At 39.3% G+C, this 16,852-nt stretch overlaps 2 protein-coding genes across 2 annotated transcripts in view; both read left to right on the top strand.

Moving 5' to 3' along the window:
- Positions 1 to 4,412: 4,412 nt before the first annotated feature.
- Positions 4,413 to 16,852, top strand: part of LOC127420308 (zinc finger protein 883-like) — a 53,864-nt gene continuing 41,424 nt past the window's right edge. Inside the window, exons 1-4 of the mRNA XM_051662501.1 lie at positions 4,413 to 4,520; positions 4,615 to 4,742; positions 6,907 to 7,068; positions 7,160 to 7,685. Coding sequence (XP_051518461.1) covers positions 4,686 to 4,742; positions 6,907 to 7,068; positions 7,160 to 7,685 — 745 coding nt within the window. The 5' untranslated portion in view covers positions 4,413 to 4,520; positions 4,615 to 4,685. The remainder of the gene's footprint in view (positions 4,521 to 4,614; positions 4,743 to 6,906; positions 7,069 to 7,159; positions 7,686 to 16,852) is intronic.
- Positions 7,048 to 16,852, top strand: part of LOC127420324 (zinc finger protein 501-like) — a 68,962-nt gene continuing 59,157 nt past the window's right edge. The window contains exon 1 of the mRNA XM_051662533.1: positions 7,048 to 7,068. The gene's annotated coding sequence lies outside the window, so the exon portion shown is untranslated. The remainder of the gene's footprint in view (positions 7,069 to 16,852) is intronic.

Below are 16,852 nucleotides of genomic sequence, written 5' to 3'. Positions count from 1 at the left end.
ATCTTGCTATAATATGTCGATCAATTGCTGCGATGGAAACTAAATTCTCTGAGTTGGTTACAAGAATCGGGGACGTTGAGAAAAGGATCAATTATCTGGAGTCATCGAAGAGGGAATTAGCTGCTAATCCGCTATCGACAAAGATAGATTTGCAGCGCATTTTGGAGTATTTGGAGAATCGTAGCCAGTGAAACAATGTCAGAATTGTTGGAATTTCTGAGCATGAGGAAGGCCGAGATATTGTGAAAATCTTAGATGAGCTCTTTCCGAGTCTGCTCGACATAGCAGGCCATAAGCTGGAAATTGAGCGAGCTCACAGGGTCCCGGCTTGGAGATCCGCTAAGGGAGACAGGCCCCGATCAATTCTGGCCAAATTTCTGAGATCATCCAATAAAGATCTTGTGTTGCGCGAGGCGAGGAGCAAAGGAAAGCTTTCTTGGAAGAATCACAGCATTTTCTTGTTCCCAAACATTACGAATTCGACAAGACAGAAACGTGATTGATTCAAGGAATGCAAGAAACTATTACATCAATGGAAGATCACTTTTGCACTGATGTTTCCAGCCAAACTGAGAATAGATATTAAGGATGGCCACAAAATATTTATGTGGCAACAGCAAGCGATGTCCTTTATAAAGTCAGCGGGGTGAGGAAGCCATTTGGTGATTTTCATGTGGCCCCCAAGTGGATTGACTCGCTGGGCATACACTCGACTGTCTGAGGAGGCTGGGCACCATTTTGTTTCTTTTTTTGTTGGTTCCGCCTAGCGGCTGGAGTTTGTTTTGTGGAATAACACTCCACATCTCATCTCCTGAACTCATGAAACAGCCGGCTCACTGAACATTTGTTTGACTGTCCGAGGAAACTGAACGTCTTTATTATTTTTTTATTTTATAATAATTGTTTTTTTTTTTTTTGCGTGCTGGTTCCGCTAGCGGCTAGAATTTGTTTTGTGGAGGAACACACCTTTGAGACAGTTTTGTGAATTAATCTACACATTCTTTCTATTTATTCTGCCTGTTGCCTGGAATTTGTTTTATAGATTATTTTCTTTTATGTAATTCTGTCTCACAAAATTTGTACAGGAACACGGGACTTGAGCAATCCAATGGCAAAGTTGTCGTGGGGACTCTCATAGGCGTACAAGGACTGTTTGAGTTTAGAGGGATGGATGCCGGTTGGCGCTGTCATGCACGGGGTTAATGCGCATGTTTGTCTTTTTTCTGTTTGTTTGGTTCAGGGGGAAGTTAGGGGTCTGACTGTGGCACTAATGTTGGAATGTGGTCTTCATAATTTTATTTTTGACACAATTTATTTTTTCTAATATGTCAGAATGTCAGATGTTAGTATGAGTGAATTATCTCTCTTCACGTGGAATGTGAATGGGTTGGGGCATGAGATGATGAGACAAAAAAAGGAGACTTGTATTTCCTACTATGAATGAATGCTTGGCTGGAAAAATAACATGATGACACAGTGTATAGCCATACACAAGCTGTACAAAAAACCCAAGTTGTATTATACCTCTCAAACAAATAGTTCAACCAGTGATCACAAAAATAACCGGCACTATACATAAAGTGTGTGTGCGTGTAAAGTCTTTTAGTGTCCCAATGTATAATATATACAAGATGAGCTAGATCGGTCTCACCGTATCGACAGTTTATGTCCCAGGAGCGCAAATTCCAACCAGCGCTGTGTTGGAAAGTCCCTCTTTGATAAGTAATCCAAAACGTATGAAAACTCCTCAAAGAGACAATAAAAGGTCTCTATCATCCAACATCCAAGTGCCAATGAGTAATCCTTGGAGCAATCGATCGTTAATCCCAACCGTGAATGCCACACACCTCTCCCTCAACGCCACTATACTGGCATCTTTTATGACCATGTTTACTTCCGAATTTGTGGCTTAGTCTCGGATCACGCCCTGGTGAGTTTAGAGGTGTTGCCACATATGGAGAGAAATGGTTTTGCAAAATCCTGATTTTCAACAAACGTTAAAGGCTGAAATCGATGTTTATATGGAGAGCAACTGGTCCTCAGTATCCTCTGTGGGCATGACTTGGGAGGCACTTATGGTGGTTCTTAGGGGTCGGATCATACAGTATGCCTCATTCATCTAAAAATCCAAAGCACGAGAACTCGTGGAGTTGGAAGGGAATATTAAAAGTGCCGAGGCAGAGCTGAAGTGCCAAATGTCGTCTGATGGCCTCAGAGAATTGACCCGATTGAAATACAGTTATAATACTATTTTGTTGCAGAAGGTGGAGTTTTGGCTATTCAAGGTAAGACAGTCATACTTTGAATCAGGGAACAAAACAGGGAATCTTTTGGCTAGATATATATAAAGCAGAGAGAGTCTTTTTCTACCATTCCCTCAGTGAAATCTGCTGGTGGTGAAATGTTTACCTCGGCCATTGATATTAATAATGCTTTTAAAGAATACTATCTTGATCTTTACAGTTCAATGTCTTCGTCTACTGATGAAGATATTAGAAATTTTGTTGAACCATTTGAACTCCCTAAACTGACGACTGAGCAAAAAAATTCTCTTGATTCTGAGATAACCTTGGAGGAGCTCAGCGAGGTAATTAAGGACTTGCCTACAGGCAAGGCTCCGGGGCCAGATGGTTTTGCCGCTGAATTTTTTTAGATCTTATGCTACAGAACTGGCTCCAATTTTGTTATAAGTTTATACTGAATCATTAAAGAAGGGAAAGCTTCCACCAACCATGACACAAGCCCGGATCAGTCTGATTCTTAAAAAGGACAAAGATTCAAGCGGGTGTAAAAGTTACCGTCCAATTTCCCTGATCCAGCTAGACGTAAAAATATTGTCAAAAATTCTGGCTAACCGATTAAGTTAAGTTATGACATCTCTTATACATATAGATCAGGTGGGGTTTATTCGGGGCCACAGATCTTCTGATAACATTAGGCATTTCATCAATATCATGTGGTCAGTGCCGAATGATCAGACTCCGGTCGCTGCCATCCCACCTGACGCCGAAAAGGCGTTTGATATGGTAGAATGGGATTATCTTTTTAAGATTTTGGAAATGTATGGGTTTGGGAATACTTTTATTGAATGGATTAAGTTACTATATATAGACACCCGGTAGCGGTGGTACAAACAAATGGATTAATTTCAGATTATTTTACTCTGGATAGGTGCACCTGGCAGGGTTGCCCTCTTTCCCCATTATTGTTCTGTCTTGCCCTGGAACCATTAGCAGCCGCGATAAGAAAGGAGGATGATTTTCCAGGGGTGATGGCGGGAGGTGTGGCGCATAATCTTTGGCTTTACGCAGATGATATTTTATTATTCATCTGTGACCCCACTAGATCTATGCCTTGTCTCCACAGGATTATTAGTTCCTTCTCTAAGTTCTCAGGTTACAGAGTCAATTGGTCTAAATCCGAAGCTTTGGCTCTGACAGCACACTGCCCAGTAACGGCTTTTCAGCCAGGCACCTTCCAATGGCCCAAACAGGACATTAAGTATTTGGGCATTTTATTCCCAGCTAATTTGTGTGATTTAGTTAGAGTTAATTTCGACCCTTTAATAAAACGTTTTTCAAGTGATGTGAGTAGGTGGGCTTCATTACATTTATTTTATGATTGGGAAGGTTAATGTTATTAAAATGAATTGTATTCCAAAATTCAACTACCTGCTACAATCTCTCCCTGTAGACGTCCCCCTGTTTTATTTCAAGCAATTTGATAGCATAGCGAAGTCCTTTATTTGGAATGGTAAACATCCCAAATTACATTTCAACAAGTTACATAGGCCGATTGACAAAGGTGGGCTAGGCCTACCCAAGATTTTGTTTTATTATTACGCATTTGGTCTCTGACATTTGGCTCATTGGTCGTTTCCACCTGAGAGAGCCCCTTCCTGGTTTCCTATTGAACAGGAAATCCTTGCCCCTATTTTGCCATTGCAAAGCCTTTCTATCAAACTAACCGGAGAAGTTAAGTCACACCCCGTTATCTCGCATTTGCACTCGATATAGTCAAAAGTGTCGAGAGTGTTTAATTCAGACATTTATTTAAATGTTGCCTCAAGCATATGGCTGAACCATAAATAAGTCAAAAAAGTGATTTTTTTTGGAGGGTTCTCGGGGAGGGGCTGTGGAGAGAGATTTATAGTTTAGTTGGGTATGTGTTTTATTGATGTTGTTTGAACGTGTATCTTGTCTTTTTATTTTTTATTTTGATGATCTAGTTGTTGGTGACCACAGTAGTGAGTGTTTGTGTTGGGTGGGGGGATGTTCGGGGGGAGGGGGTTTAATGTGAATAATTGATTCCGTTTTTATGTTGTGTTTGTATGTTTAATGTATGGAATCAATAAAAATAAGCAGCAGATAAAGAGAAAGTAGGCATTAGAGTGGAATTGGGGAGAACTGAATTAAGAAGTAAACTAGTGTCAGGTACTGGGATCCTATGGCAGCAACAATGGGAAGAAGACAGTAGAGGGAGACATCTTTTCTCAACACAGCCTCATGTTAAAACTCATGGTAGATGCATTTCAGGAAAACAGATTCTAACAAGTATTGTTGTCCAGACTTAGGTTTGGCCATTGCAGATTGAATGCAAATCTTTATATTATAGGAAAACATCCGGATGGATTATGTGATGTCCTGTTGCTGGCGGTAATACTTTCAATCTACCTTAAAACTCAAATGAAAGAAGAATTTGAGCGCACTTTCGGCACGTGTTCAATATGTTTAACTTCATTTGTGAGTTTATATTTGTTTTAATGTGTTTGTATTTTTCTGTCTGTGGTGTTTTAATGATGGTAATCGAAGCTTATTATCGTCGTTTGTGGTGGTTTTGTGATGAACATGTTCAAATATTCAGTTTCAGAAGAAATAAAATTCTCGTTCCCTCGTAATAAATTTACCATGTTTTTACTACAGTAACCCTATTTTAACCATGATATCCGTAGTGAAACCACAGTAATACAGGGAAACGAAAACTAAGTGTAAAAAAAAAAAACATAATTTTGTCATTATTATGATTTTATTGCAATTACCATAGTTTAACTGTGGTTACTGTTGTAGTTTAACCATAGTATTTGTAGTAAAACTTTAGTAACCACAAGATTATCCATGGTAGTTCATTAATCTATAGTAGAACCATGGTAACTACATATACATTATACTGTATCCAAAGCATAGTTTTCACTAAAAAACTAACATGGCCCACCTCAGTCATATTTACTATAGTAAAACCTTGGTTTTCACCAAAACTATGATTACTACAGCCTACAATATTACTTTAATAAAACCATGTTTCAGACCCAAAAAAACAAACAAAAAAAACATGTTTTTACTACAGTATGATTTATTGTCTACAGTGTGTTTTTACTATAGATTAACCATGGTTAATTGTGTGGTTACTATGATTTTACTCTAAATACCATAGTTAAATTACCACAGTAACCATAGCTATGGTATTTCCAGTAAAAAAACACAAAATTATGATTTTTATTATCACAGTTTTCATTTTCCTGTATTATTACGGACTCTATGGTGTCATTTCAAATATCATGGGTAACATATGTTTACTGTAGTAAAATCATGGTAAATTTATCGCGGGCGGAACGTAAAACAATTTCAGAAAAGAAAAAATCCCGCCCTGTCCTCTAAGAGGCTCCATAGAAATCTGAGAATATCATGATTAATTTCTGATATATGAGCTTGTTAAATTCAGCGGCTGATTGTAAATAAGTTACGTGAAGGTGAGAATATGTTGTATATATCCTTTTATAGGCTAATTTCAGGGTTTTCCTGGGTCAAAAAAGTAGGATTTGGCTTGGGGCCCCAATATTCTCAGAAACAGCCCTGTATATATATAAATTATAATAAAAAGAAGAATGAGGACAGTTTTTGCATTAGTAGGATTGGGTCAAGTGCTCATGAAAGAGATGCGTCTTTAGATGTTTCTTGAAGATGGCTAAAGAATCAGCTGCTCAGGTGGGGTTTAGCAGGTCGTTCCACCATCAAGGAACAGTTGAAGTGAAAGTCTGGGAAAGTGATTTTGTGCCCGTGTGAGATGGCACAATGAGGTGCCGCTCACCCACTGATCTTTAGCTTCTGGATGGCACATAGACTTGAAGTAGTGAGTGTAGATAAGGGGGTGTAGAGACAGCGGAGCCAGTGGTTGTATATAATATTTACATTGGATATTCAAATGATTACTCAGTAGAAAGCAAATGGGTCACACAAGTTTTGTGGTCGAGTGACTGTGATGCTTGTGTGACGCTCCATGAAAACAGGTTTCAAAAGAGAAGCATATTTAGTGCTTGTGAAGTGGGAACGCAAGATGAAAATTATTGAACTGATATTTTTAAGTTTGATCAATTCAGTTTCAGGAGAAACAAGCAAAAAAATCAGAATATCATGTTTAATTTCACATTTACATTTACATTTATTTTTTGGCAGACGCTTTTATCCAAAGCGACTTACAAAAGAGGAAAACATAAGTGAATCATCTTAGGAGACAGTGGTATGAAAAGTGCTGTATTACAAAGTATCACTAGCATCATAATAGTATTCAAAACAGAATAAAGTGCAACAGAATTTTTTTGTGCTCATGGAAAAGATGTGTTTTTAGTCGTTTTTAGTTGTAATTTCTGATATATGAGCTTGTTGAATCCATCGGCTGATTGTAAATGAGTTCAGTGAAGGTGATTACATGTTGGAAAAAGGTTGCTATTGGCTAATATCCAACGATAATTCTGCTGTCATTAAAATTAAACTAAACACAAAGCACACAATTATATTTATACCATCTCAGAAACAGTTATTTCAACAAAGTTGTTCTTGTATATGATCATATGATAATATTTTTGAGCCTGATGAATGTCAGTCCATTATAATGATGATGTTTTGTGTTCAGATGTTCATCATGAGAGAGCAGGTGGATGTGATCTGCTGGAAATCAGTAGGAACTGATCTGTCCATGCTGGATATTGATGATTTCATCACAGAAATCTCTCAGCTGAAGAAAGAGGTGATGTCACTGAAGACAGAGCTGATGGAGAGAGAGGACAGGTTACAGGTTAAACATTCATTTCATCCTTAAAGTTGAGATTGTAAGCTTTCAAATGATGTGATATGATGAACGGTACAGATGTGATTGTATTTGTCAGGAGCTGGAAAATGTTTCCTGTCAATCTTCAGTGTGTGTGACTGATGGGACCTCCACAGAATGTCAGGATTCAGTGTGGAGCGGCAGAGATCAGTCCACACCACAGCGACTGCTGGACAAACTCTCTGAACAGAGATCCAGAGACACACAGGACTCACAGCTCACTTTACTCTGTTCTACTGATGGTAATCAGGGTGATCAAACCTCCACAGACTCTCTGACTTCTGTCTGTAACACTGGAGAACAGCAGATGCTGCAGATACCAGTGAAGATGTGTTCAGTGAAGCTGCTGGACTGCAGGAACCTGATAAAGATGAAAGGAGAAAACACAGCAGAGGATCAACAGAGTGACGAAGATGAGGATGAGGATGATGATCAAACCTCCACAGAGTCTCTGGCTTCTGTCTGTAACGCTGGAAAACAGCAGATGCTGCAGATACCAGTGAAGAATGAAGTGAAGCAGGAGGAGATAAAAGAAGAAATCACAGCAGAGGAAGATCAGAGAGATGATGATTTTATTTCTTCAGGTATGTTTCTTCCTGTAGTATTTTAAATATTTATGACAATCGACCATCATGTCAGAATCTGTTTCAAGAAAGACGGCTAAATCAATCAAAAGTCGCATGTTTTTTTTTTGTTTTTTTTGTCGTTTTTGAAGTGCTCGTTTGTCTTTTAAATTTTTTGCAATTCCAAAGAAATGTCAACAATAAAATAGAAAAATAAAGTTTTAAGCAAAGAAACAAATGAACAAAACCCCTTTTAAATTGTTCATTTAGGTCTGTATTTGACCCTATTATACTGATGAGCCAAAACATTATGACCACTCACAGGTGAAGCGAATAACGCTGATCATCTCCTAACAAGGCCACATGTCAATGTCTGGGTAAATTAGATTGTAAGCGAACAATCAGTTCTTGTAGTCAACGTGTTGAATGCCGGACAAATGGGCAGGAGTAAAGACCTGAGCGACTTTGACAAGGCCCAAATTGTTATGGCCAGACGACTGGGTCAGATCCTCTCTGAAACGGCAAGGCTTGTGGGGGGCTCATTCATGAATCATTGTTCAGTAATGGTTTGAGGAACATGAGGAAGAGTTCAAGGTGTTGCCCTGGCCTCCAACTTCCCCAGATCTCAATGCGATTGAGCATCTGTGGGATGTGCTGGACCAACAAGTCCGATCCATGGCGGCTTCACCTCGCAACTTACAAGACTTGAAGGATCTGCTGCTAATGTCTTGGTGCCAGATACCACAGGACACCTTCAGGGGTCTTGTAGAGTCCATGCCTCGGCGGGTTGGTGCAGTTTTGGCAGCACTTGGAGGACCAACAGCATATTAGGCAGGTGTATGTGGAGTGGTGGTGTCTTAGTGGGCTAAAGCACAGAACTGGTAAGCAGAAGGTTGCTGGTTCTATCCCCACAGCCACCACCACCATTGTGTCCTTGAGCAAGACACCTAACTCCAGGTTGCTCCCAGCACTGTAAGTCGCTTTGGATAAAAGTGTCTGCCAAATACATATATGTAAATGCTATAATGGAATTTTTTAGTAAATGCAATTGTTTGTCCACCTTACATTTCTAAATCAACATTTAAACCAGACGTATTTCATATTTTAAAAAAGGAGTCAAAAGATTCTTTATTTTTGTACTTTGGATTAACAAAATTAATCATTTTCCAGAAAGATAAGGAAATGTCCAAGAAATATATACACCTAATTTGTCATAGTGGTTCTTTTTACATTTTTTATTAAAAGAGCCACGTTTACAGTATGAGGTCACTGCATTTCAGTGCTGTGTCATGTCCATAACATTTTAGAGGTTAAGTTTAAATCACTTGATATTAATTTCAAATACGTTTATATGAACAAATGGTCTCCCTTTTTTGCTTTGAACACCCATAATAATGCTTTACAGACATGAGTTATTGACTCTTTATATCAAATCATATGAATATTAATGTAGAGAATCAAACAGGTTTTACCATGATGATTTGGATAGATCACTTTTATTGCTTTAATCTGTGATGTTTCAGACTTATTGCATTAATAACTGAGATTTGGAAAGGGATCATTTTGAAAAACGTAGCGCTTTAAACTGTAATTCAATAAGCATCATCTGATACTGTTGTGCTTTTCAGCTTGTGCCATACACACCGCTAGAGGGCGCCGCTTGCTCACGCATACTATATTTTAAAATGCAGCCTTTAACGGTTTAGTAATCGTGTAAAGACAAATGCCGATTTCACTCTTACTTCAAACCATCATGCAGCCATGATGGATACCATACTGATCTCTTGGAGTTGGAGGTCAAAGTCTGAGGGTTTTTAAACCAGTTTGGATGGTTTTCCCTCATCATGTAAATGTTGCTTTCACAACCATGATGCCCGTAACATAGTTTTTTACCCCCATTTATGTAAAAACAATAATGAATAAAAATGAAATATGACATGTTCTTAAGAGTGCCAGCCCATTCTGTGGCTAGTATTATTTAATGGATTGTGCATTTCAATTCACAATCCGTGTTTCAGTTTTTACAAAATGGGTAGTCTCCCAAAAACGAATGTCCATTTTTGTCAGGTCTGTAGCACAAGTTCATTTCCCGATCCTCTGGAAAAAACCTTGCCTAGACTGAATATTTTCTGATATCTGGACTTTACGTGCAGGGGTTTATGATTATTTTACATACAAAGAGTTTAATAAAAACTGTCAATTAGTGCTTTTTAAGTGAAGTTAAATTTTACATTCTCTCTGTAAATGTCACGTCTGGAAACCTAGAATTAACCTTTTAATTTTTCCAAAGCCATAAAAAATCAGCAAGAACAGTGACTCAGGATTTGGATTTCTGGTAAGTTTAATATGTTCTATTTAAAATTGTGGCAATAAAGGTAAAGTTCAGCCAAAAATGGAAGTTTAAGGCTTGCCATGCTATATACGGTGCTGCCGGTTATACTCTGTGCAAGGGACATTACCGGTGCAAAATTTTATATCGGGTAAAAGGGGCAAACATTATGAATTAAACTTAATTGGTAACAACAGTTCCTACAACCCCAATTCTGAAAAAGTTGGGACAGTATGAAAAATGCTACTAAAAACAAAAATGAGTGATTTGCAAATAATATTCACCCTTTGCTAAATTGAAAGTACTACAAATACACATTATATGATGTTTTTCCTTGTGAATTTCATTGTTTTTTGAAAATTTACAGTATTTTCAAAAAATGTTGAAACAGGGGTCATTTAAGACTAATTACAATTTGACAAGTTGAAATAATCATCTTAGATGTAAAGTAGAACAGTGGAACTGTGTTTTTTGGTCCGAAGAGTTTTGAAAAACAAAGCCGTCATGTTATCTGGGCCAAAGAGGAAAGAGCAACCCAAGCTGTTATTAGCGTCGTGTCCAAAAGCCAGTGTCTGTATGGGCCAGGGGTGTGTCAGTGCCCATGGCATGGATAACTCACATGGATAATCTGTGAGAACACCATGAATGCAGACAGATATGTACAAATTTTGGATCAACACACACTGCTATGCAGCACCATCTTTTCCAGGTATGTCCCTGCATTTTCCAGCAGGACCACTTCAAACCACATACTGCCCAGATTTCAAGTGCATGGCTGTGCAAGCAGAGAGTGTGGGTGCTAGATTGGCCTGCCTGCAGTCCTAGCCTGTCTCCAATTGAGAATGTGTGGCGCATTATGAAGCATACCAGACGGCAAAGAAGACCCCATAGAATTGTGCAGCTAAAGACCTACATTGGGGGAAAATTCCACTTTCTAAACTTAACAAACTTGTGTCTTCAGTGCCCAAATGCTTAATAAGTGTTATTAGAAGAAATGGTGATGTTTCACAGTGGTAAACACAAGACTGTCCCAACTTTTTTGGAGAGTGTTGCAATAATCTCATTTGATATTTCTGTACATTTTCAAAAAAGAATGAAATTCACAAGGAAAAACATCACATAATGTGTAGTTGTAGTGCTTTCAATATAGCAAAGGGTGAATATAATTTACAAATCAATCCTTTTTGTTTTTATTAGCATATTTCATACTGTCCCAACTTTTTTGGAATTGGGGTTGTATATCAATAGCCTTACGAATAGAATAGACTTAAATAATGTATAGTCGCATAATGAAGAGTTTTCAACCCATGATAAATTAACCTAAATGAACGCATTGAAATCCATATGTTCTTTACTGATGTATCAAAATTACATAGGCAGCATAGCACACGCACTGGCAAAAGATGTTAGGTTAATCTCAGAGAGTGTAATGTCTACATCTACATTCCCTAATAATGGTAAGCCGATATAATATTTAGGCTATTATTTGGTTGGGGTGTGATGGTTCAAATTCACGTTTCGGTTTGTATCACGGTTTTAGGGTCACAGTTTCGGTACGGTTCTGTATTTGCTATGTTCAGAAAAGAAAATATTATTGCCAAATCCAAAGTAAAAATACTCTATTTTGTAAACACTTTAACAGGTTTGCCTTCAATAAAAAATCACCATATATTACTACAGTAACCATAGTTTAACCATGGTGTTTGTAGTAAAATCATAGTAATCATGAAATCAACATGGTTACTGTCATGGTTACAATATATAGTAAAATCATGTTTACTATATGGACACTACAGTATTACTGTTGTAAAAACATGGATAATTGTATCAGAACCATGATTTCAGATAAGACAGCAGTCAAGGTTATTACAGTCATGGTTACTACAATATTACTATAGTAAAACCATGGTTAATTTTTGTTAGGGCCCTTAACTAAAAAACATAAAATTTCTCTAATTACTAAATCAACATTTTAACTCAATACTTGTGAAGTTACGCTACATGCATCAACATAAAATGCATTTCAAACTGAACTCAACATATATTCAACATTCGGAAGCTATAGTCTACATCACTATTGAAGGAATAACTTTCATCATGTTGACCCACGTGAAACACAGGCGTGTCCCATCTACAGAGCCATTCAGGTGCATTAGTGGAGGTTTTAACTGTGCTTATCTATTTGACACTTTGTTTTCTAAGCCAAACCTTGTGCTACAGATGTGTCATTAAACCTGAGGTGAACCACAGTGCCAATGCTCACCGACTGTGGGTGGCATTTGGTTTTTACAGAGAATCATAACACCCTTATGATTTTGGGGTTATTTGGACAGACTGACAGACTGATGTGTTGCCTATAAAATACTTTTGATTGTGCACTTACGTGATTGTAAGACCTTATACGTGATAGAATGCTTATTCCTTTGTATTCATCAGTATAATACAAAATATGTCAGGAGAGTAGGATGCAAGTGCAGTAGGGCAGTTTTAATGAAGGGAAGGCAACAGTACAATTCAGACGACAGGCAAAATCCAATAATGAGTACAGACAGAAAGTCAGCTGATTGGCAAACAGAGGTAAACAGGTTAGAGGCAAACTTGTGGTCAAAAACAGGAAACGTTTTTACAACAGGGGATCAGGCAGCATTATGCAAGCTTGGTAACATCAAACACAAGGGAATTGAGCATATACTTCGCAGTGACAGAACATGACAGTGTCTCTTATAAAGGGTGCAGTGATAGCTGTAGAGATGATGTGCAGGTGAGGCTGATCAGAACTCCGGTGATTGGGATCGAGGTGGTGTATGGGAATTTGAGTCCAGGGTGGCCATATTTGGATGCTGCTGTGACTGCTGGGAATCAGTTCATGACAGAGCCCCCACCCAAAGGGCTCACTCCGGGAGCACTATTTTTCCTAGGTCTCCCCCTAGGGCAAAGACCAGGGCATTCAGGGTGTCTAGCATGGAATTCTCGGTGGAGGTTGGGGTCAAGAATGTCTTGTGATGGTATCCAAGGTTGTTCCTCTGGTCCATATCCCTCCCAATCGACCAGATATTCAAGTCAGTTGCCCCTGCGGCGAGAGTTTAAGATGTCTTTAAGTATGCAGGTTGGCCTTCAATGTCTGGGGGGGAGGTTGGCAGGTGGGAGGTCAGTCGCTAGTGGACCAGGAACAACTGGTTTTAACCGAGAAACATGGAAGGATTGTGCAAGGCGGGAATGTTGAGGTAGATCGAGTCTGTAGGTTACTTCGTTGATTTGCTTCAGGATTTTATATGGACCCATGTATCTGGGACAGAGTTTCTTGCAGGCATGGGGTTGTCGAAGGTCACAAGTGGCCAACCACACTCAGTCTCCTGGCTGATACTGGGGGTTTGACTACTGTGCTGGTCAGCGAAAGATTTATTTGCTTGGGCGACTTGTTCTAGACGCTGATGAGTGGTCTCCCATACCTGTTCGCTGCGTTGGAACCAGTGATCCACTGCAGGAGAGTCGGATGGGTCATCGTTCCAGGGCAGTAGGGGAGGTTGGTATCCTAGGATGCATTGGAAAGGGATGAGTTGTGTGGCTGAGTGGCTCAGGGAATTTTGGGCATTGTCTGACCATGGTAAGAATTTTGCCCAATCTCCTGGACTCGTGGCACAAAAGGAACAGAGAAATTGTCCAGTCTCTTGGTTGGCACATTCTACTTGGCCATTAGCTTGAGGATGATATCCAGACATGAGACTTACGATGACCCCATCTTCTCCATGAAGCTAGTCCAGACATGAGAGGTGAACTGTGAACCTCGATCGCTGACTATATCCTCAGGTATTTCAAAGTAATGGAACATGTGCTCGAAGAGGAGCTCCGCTGTCTCGAAGGCAGATGGCAGGTTAGAGAGTGGAATAAGTTGAAGGGACTGTAACAACTAGGATCGTGGTTTTTCCCTGAGATTCAGGTAGGTCTGTGAGGAAGTCAATGGATATATGAGACCAAGGACGTTGTGGTGCAGGCAGTGGTAAGAGGTTACCTACAGGCAGGATTCTGGGCACTTGGGTTTGGGCGCAAGTCTGAAATCTTTCTTGGTCTGCCTGACCTTGGCTTGGTATCAAGAGATCCCCGAATTTTCCACTTCTTAATAAGTGATTGAACAGTACTGACTGCCATTTTCAAGGCTATGGATATCTTTTTATATCCTTTTCCATCTTTATAAAGTTCCATTACCTTGTTATACAGGTCTTTTGACAGTTCTTTTCTGCTCCCCATGGCTCAGTATCTAGCCTGCTCAGTGCATCCACATGAGAGCTAACAAACTCATTGACTATTTATACACAGACACTAATTGCAATTTAAAAAGCCACAGGTGTGGGAAATTAACCTTTAATTGCAATTTAAACATGTGTGTGTCACCTTGTGTGTCTGTAACAAGGCCAAACATTCAAGGGTATGTAAACTTTTGATCAGGGCCATTTGGGTGATTTCTGTTATCATTATGATTTAAAAAGGAGCCAAACAACTATGTGATAATAAATGGCTTCATATGATCACTATCCTTAAATAAAAGACAGTTTTTTTGCATGATCAGTCATATTTTCAAAATCAATGCCAAAATTTCACAATTTGTGCCAGGGTATGCAAACTTTTGAGCACAACTGTATATTCTTCCATGGCTCTCTGTTCAGACACTGCAAGAGGGTAAACTCGACCATGAGGGGGAGTCATTCCAGGAAGTAGCTCTATGGCACAGTCATAAGAACGATGTGGAGGTAGACCAGCGGCCTTAGTCTTGGAGAAAACCTCACCTAGATCTTGATATTCGATGGGAATTTGAAACGTGGTGTGATCCTCTGGACTTTCTATGGTCATGGTTCCAATAGTGAACTTGGATAGTTGAAGGCAATGGACTTGACAGTATGAGGACCAATGGGTGAGTTGTCGATCTGACCAAGAGAGCTGTGGATTATGTAGTTCCAACCAAGGGTAACCCAGAATAACAGGATGGTTCGGAGAGGCAGTGACTAATCAGGAGATGTGTTCGTAATGAAGACCTGACCTGAAGCATGAGGGGCTTAGTGTGAAAAATTATGACACCATCTCCAATAGGTCCTCCATCAATGGCCTGAATACTTCTGGGTTGTAACAATGACTCCGTAGGTATGTTTTATTGTCTTCACAGTCTCATGATCGATGAAGTTATCCACAGCTCCTGAGTCGATCATCGCTGTTAACACAGAAAACCTTTCAGAGTATCGTAGAGTAACAGGTATCGTAAAACTTCTGTCAACAATAACTTGGAAAAGACTCACTGGCTTTGAGCAGATATTGGGAATGCTGTCCATGGTTTTGCCAGAGGAAGCGCGAAGAGCACACTTATCAATGAGATGATCTGGTTTGCTGCAATAAAAACAACAATGTTCCCTGCATCTTCTTTCTCTTTCCACTTCATTTAATCGTGTATGTCTGATTTGCATGGGTTCCATAATTTCGTTAGGAGGTTGCAGTGTTTTCTTGACGATAGGCATAGACGATTTAACGGCAGAAGATCAAGATGAATGGATAAATCAATGAGTGAGTCAAGGGAAAGTTGTTCATCTCTGCATGCCAGCTCTGTTAAGATCTCTGGGTTTAAACCTTGATGAAATATGGACTTAAGCGCAGTGTCATTAAAACCACTTCCAGCGGCGATTGTTCTGAACTCCAAGGCATAATCAGACACACGGCGATTACCTTGAGTGAGGTCTAAGAGTTTCTCCCCCATTTCTCTGCCCTCAGTTGAATGATCAAACACACATTTAAATAGTTCAGTGAAGTGCTGATACGAGGAAACAGATTCTCCTCCCTTTCCTATACGGCAGATGCCCACAGTAAGGCTTTTCCAGTGAGTAGATTCATAAAATGTGCAATCTTGTTAGGCTCAGACATTTCTCCTTGACTGGAGAAATACAAGGAGCATTGTAACAAAAAGCCTTTGCACTGAGAAATGTAATTTGAGAATTTGTCGGGCATGGGCATTGGTGGGTTAATGGCGATGGTCCGTGTGGGTGAGGGTAATGCAGAGATAGCTTGTGTGATGAGATCAGCCTTGGCATTGAGATTTTTTTGTTATTTTTTGTATTGTTGTTGTTGTTCCATTAAGTGTCCATGATGAGTGAAAGCTTGTTTCCACTCCATGTTGCCTGCTGCATCCATGAGAATCGGCAAAGTATTCTGTCAGGAAATACCAAATACAGTTGTAATGTAGGTAAGGCAACAGTACAATTCAGACGACAGGCAAAATCCAATAATGAGTACAGGCAGAAGGTCAGGCGATTGGCAAACAGAGGTAAACAGGCTAGATGCAAACTTGTGGTCAAAAAACAGGCAAAGGTATTACAACAGGGGATCAGGCAGAATTATGCAAGCTTGGTAACGTCAAACACAAGGGAATTGAGCATACACTTCGCGGTGACAGAACATGACAGAGTCTCTTATAAAGGGTGCAGTGATAGCTTTAGTGATGATGTACAGGTGAGGCTGATCAGAACTCCAGGAATTGGGATCGGAGCCATATTTGGATGCTGCTGTGACTGCTGGGAATCAGAGTTCATGACAATATACTGTATACCTAATATAAAAATTAACATAATAGTAGACTTGTCAGTTTAATTTTAGACAGAGATTTTTTTTTATGCTTATCAACGAATAACACATACAACACACAATTACATTGTTCGTAAAACAGGTCTCAAATACACAACAATAGAAAGTAAAGAAATAAATTATAAGACACAGTTTGACAGATGGACTAGACAGAAAAAAGGGTACAATACTATCAATTAGACATCAATATACCTTATTGCAATGTAAAGATAAAGACATATTGAGGGTATATAGGCACCAC

This window comes from Myxocyprinus asiaticus, chromosome 29, assembly GCF_019703515.2.
Source record: "Myxocyprinus asiaticus isolate MX2 ecotype Aquarium Trade chromosome 29, UBuf_Myxa_2, whole genome shotgun sequence".
Lineage (NCBI taxonomy): Eukaryota > Metazoa > Chordata > Actinopteri > Cypriniformes > Catostomidae > Myxocyprinus > Myxocyprinus asiaticus.
This window is presented reverse-complemented; position numbering and strand designations above follow the sequence as displayed.